Genomic DNA, 4,064 nt, shown 5'->3' on the forward strand with positions numbered 1-4,064 from the left:
CCATTCTGACCTGAGATCAGATTCTAAAAAAAAAATGTCTTCTACACATCCTGACAGTTTTCCATTCTGACCTGAGATCAGATTCTAAAAAAAAATGTCAGTCGCTCTTCGATTTTTCAAAAACAGCAGATCTACAAGCTCGTATGGCACGCCACTCGGTGGCGCGCCATACGAGCTTGTAGATCTGCTATTTTTGCTACGGTTTCCTGCACCTTCCTATACTGCATTGTGGGAGAATGAGTTCATTCATTATATTATTCGTTTCCTTTTTTCTAAGTGATTCCCTCAAAACTGTGACCTCCTCCTCTTCCATAATTGAAGAAGCACTTAGCACTTTTTTTGTGATTTAATGAAGGGTAAAAAATTCAGCAACGTTGATGTGAATTACAGACTTTGTGTGAGATATTGTGTCATGAGATCAAAGTGTAACCGTATTATAGGGCATAATTATTTGTGTTGAAGATTATGGTCTGTTTTTTTTTTTTTTTTTTTTTTTTTTAAACAATGTCATATTCAAGTGTAAAGAGATTATTTATTCTCAGCCGTCCATTTTGGTTCCAGGGCTCCATACACAGATTATAATGAATGATAATTTATGTCACCTGGGTCTTTATTTTTTGCTCATTTGCATACATTTTAAAGGTATATTCAGTGATTTCACTTAATTCAAATATCACTTATTTTTTTTTGTTTTGTTGTGATAATCCTCTCTACTATAGAGTGTGCTGACCATATAAGGAGTTCCTCCCTGTCCCCAGTTAACCCCTGGGGGTCAAAAAACCTTCGTTTTTGACTCTCTATCCTGATTGGACGAAGGCTTAGGTCCCACAGCCAAAAACGAAACCTAAGGTTTTTTGAGTGAAATCACTGAATATACCTTTAAATACATGAGCATACAACGTATTAGAATCCTTTGCGTCCTTTTATGAAAGACCTACACATGTCTTTAGTCTTTATAGCCCTCTGAAGCGTGAACTAATTTAATGTCCGTCACAGTGGCGTGCACAGACATTTAGAGACATTTAATGTCCGTCACAGTGGCGTGCACAGACATTTAGAGACATCTAATGTCCGTCACAGTGGCGTGCACAGACATTTAGAGACATTTAATGTCCGTCACAGTGGCGTGCACAGACATTTAGAGACATTTAATGTCCGTCACAGTGGCGTGCACAGACATTTAGAGACATCTAATGTCCGTCACAGTGGCGTGCACAGACATTTAGAGACATTTAATGTCCGTCACAGTGGCGTGCACAGACATTTAGAGGGGCAGGGGCAGGTGGTGCTCAGGTGAAAAAAGGGCACCTTTGTGCAGCGCGTTGGGTTGCCTTCATAGTGTTGAGATTTATAGATTTTGGGGCATAAATTATATATAAGTATAATTTTATAAAAAGCTTTTTTTTAATTTATCAAGAATTGATGAATGTCACCATGTTGGCCCACATACTGTACATATACTTTTACATACTGTACACAGTACAAAAACAAGTTTGTTTTTCAAAAAGGGGCCACATTGCTGTCCAGACAGCAAGGTGCAGGTGGTGCTCTGGCACCCCTAGTGTCTCTCTGTGCACGCCACTGGGACTCCTTCACAACTGAAGTGCATTCGATGAAGCAGCTGGCTCTGGGCCGGCCGTTCATTCACACAGAGGGTGATCCTGATGTGTAGAACCCTCTGTAGAACCACCTGTAGAACCTGTAGAACCATCTGTAGAACATGTAGAACCATCTGTAGAACCTGTAGAACCATCTGTAGAGCCTGTAGAACCATTAGATTGATCCTGACATGTGTACAGAACCCTCTGTAGAACCCGTAGAACCATCTGTAGAACCTGTAGAACCATCTGTAGAACCTGTAGAACCCTTAGATTGATCCTGATGTGTAGAACCCTCTGTAGAACCATTAGATTGATCCTGATGTGTAGAACCCTCTGTAGAACCTGCAGAACCATCTGTAGAACCTGTGGAACCATCTGTAGAACCTGTAGAACCATCTGTAGAACCTGTAGAACCATTAGATTGATCCTGATGTGCAGAACCTTCTGTAGAACCATTAGAACCATTAGATTGATCCTGATGTGTAGAACCTTCTGTAGAACCTGTAGAACCATTAGATTGATCCTGATGTGCAGAACCTTCTGTAGAACCATTAGAACCATTAGATTGATCCTGATGTGTAGAACCCTCTGTAGAACCATTAGATTGATCCTGATGTGTAGAACCCTCTGTAGAACCTGCAGAACCATCTGTAGAACCTGTAGAACCATCTGTAGAACCTGTAGAACCATCTGTAGAACCATCTGTAGAACCCTCTGTAGAACCTGCAGAACCATCTGTAGAACCTGTAGAACCATCTGTAGAACCTGTAGAACCATCTGTAGAACCTGTAGAACCATCTGTAGAACCATCTGTAGAACCCTCTGTAGAACCTGCAGAACCATCTGTAGAACCTGTAGAACCCTCTGTAGAACCTGTAGAACCATCTGTAGAACCTGCAGAACCATCTGTAGAACCTGTAGAACCCTCTGTAGAACCTGTAGAACCATCTGTAGAACCTGTAGAACCATCTGTAGAACCCTCTGTAGAACCATTAGATTGAGCTCAAGTCCAAAACGTGTGGGTTTTTTTTTTTCATTTTGTTTAATTTTCATATTCCAATTGTAATGCAAATTGGACCATGAAGTATTTATAACGGAAGATTATGTTTTCAAATGTTTATTTTGTTTTTTTCTCTCCATCTCTTGCACATGCCTTTAACGACAGCAAATGGACTTTGAAGCCTATATAAACTGTATTTTTTTGTTTTCATTTAAAAATCTGAACCAATGTGTATATTAAAAGGAAAATGTAAATAATATGTTATATATATTTTTACGGAGAAAAAGGGTTTTTTAACAGTATCTTATCCCCCTCTTTGTTTCACTGTCTGTTCTTCAGCCTGACACCTTTTTACTAATGTTTAAGGACACAGAAGGAAAAGGTTTAAAAGATTTAAAACATGTGCCAAGTCCTGTAAACCGACAGGTTTTAAACCTCAATAAGAAATGGTTTCCATATTGTCAGCAGGGCTGGACTGACTGGGACAAGAATTTCGGCCCGGTCATTTTCGCGTGGATTTGGCCCAGACCGACCAGCCCACCCACCACCGGCCCACCCACCACAACCAGCGCGCAGATAGACCGGCCCACCCACCACAACCAGCGCGCAGATAGCAGAAACTCTATACCGCCCCGCTCCGTCGCGACACACACACACACAAACAAACAAACAAATTCAAACAAGCCTTTAATATACACCACTTTTACAGAACAACATAAATTATATACAAACCAACAGACAACTAACTAACTACACAACCCTTTTGTAGAGGGTTTATTAATTGTCACTCACTGATATACATGCAGGTACCGTGAAATCATACCATGATGGCCCTGGCAGAATGGCAGCACGCCCGGACCTTTTCCTGGTGGCCTGCCTGCCGGTCCATCTTTCATCATGGCGGGCCCGCCTACGGTCGCGGCCCTCGCGGCCCACCGGGAATAGGCCCGGTACGGTACGGTACGTCCTGTTGTGGCCTGCAGTCCAGCCCTGCTGGTCAGTATAAACCTTTCGAACTATATAAGAAGCATATTGAAGATATATAACGCCTCTGTTGTTATAGACGTTCCACTCTGTGACTATAAAAGGATGCAGACTCTGTGACCTGGTTAGGAATCCCCCCCCCCCTTCCCCTCCTCCACCCGCCTTTAAAAAAAAAAAAGAATGCAATTTCCACATACTCCCTTGGGTGCCATTTCTATGACATCTTGGGTATAGCCTCGATCCTTTTTGGGGCAGTTGTGTATTTTTGGTCTGGCGTGTGTGTGTGTGTGTGTGTGTGTGGGGGGGGGGGGGTTATGAATCAAATGCACTGCCTGTGTTGTATACGTATTGGATTGAGAACTCCATTGATGCCAAATTGGACAAACATTGTTTTAAATATTGTATTATTAAAAATGTTATAATTTAGCTATTGGAAAAATAGCAGATCTATACACGCTCGTAGCGCGCCACCATGCAGC

The 4,064-nt window shown here is 41.8% G+C and overlaps 1 protein-coding gene across 1 annotated transcript; it reads right to left on the reverse strand.

Annotated features, from left to right (window-relative positions):
* Positions 1 to 413: 413 nt before the first annotated feature.
* Positions 414 to 2,578, reverse strand: LOC308322476 (uncharacterized protein). Its single transcript, XM_080773758.1, has 2 exons — positions 2,559 to 2,578; positions 414 to 2,507 (listed from the first exon to the last, which is right to left on the reverse strand). Exons 1-2 carry the CDS (start codon positions 2,568 to 2,570, stop codon positions 1,641 to 1,643), a joined length of 879 nt encoding a protein of 292 aa, XP_080629884.1. The 5' UTR covers positions 2,571 to 2,578; the 3' UTR covers positions 414 to 1,640.
* Positions 2,579 to 4,064: the final 1,486 nt, after the last annotated feature.

This window comes from Protomyctophum bolini, assembly GCF_963924005.1.
Source record: "Protomyctophum bolini genome assembly, chromosome: 10".
Lineage (NCBI taxonomy): Eukaryota > Metazoa > Chordata > Actinopteri > Myctophiformes > Myctophidae > Protomyctophum > Protomyctophum bolini.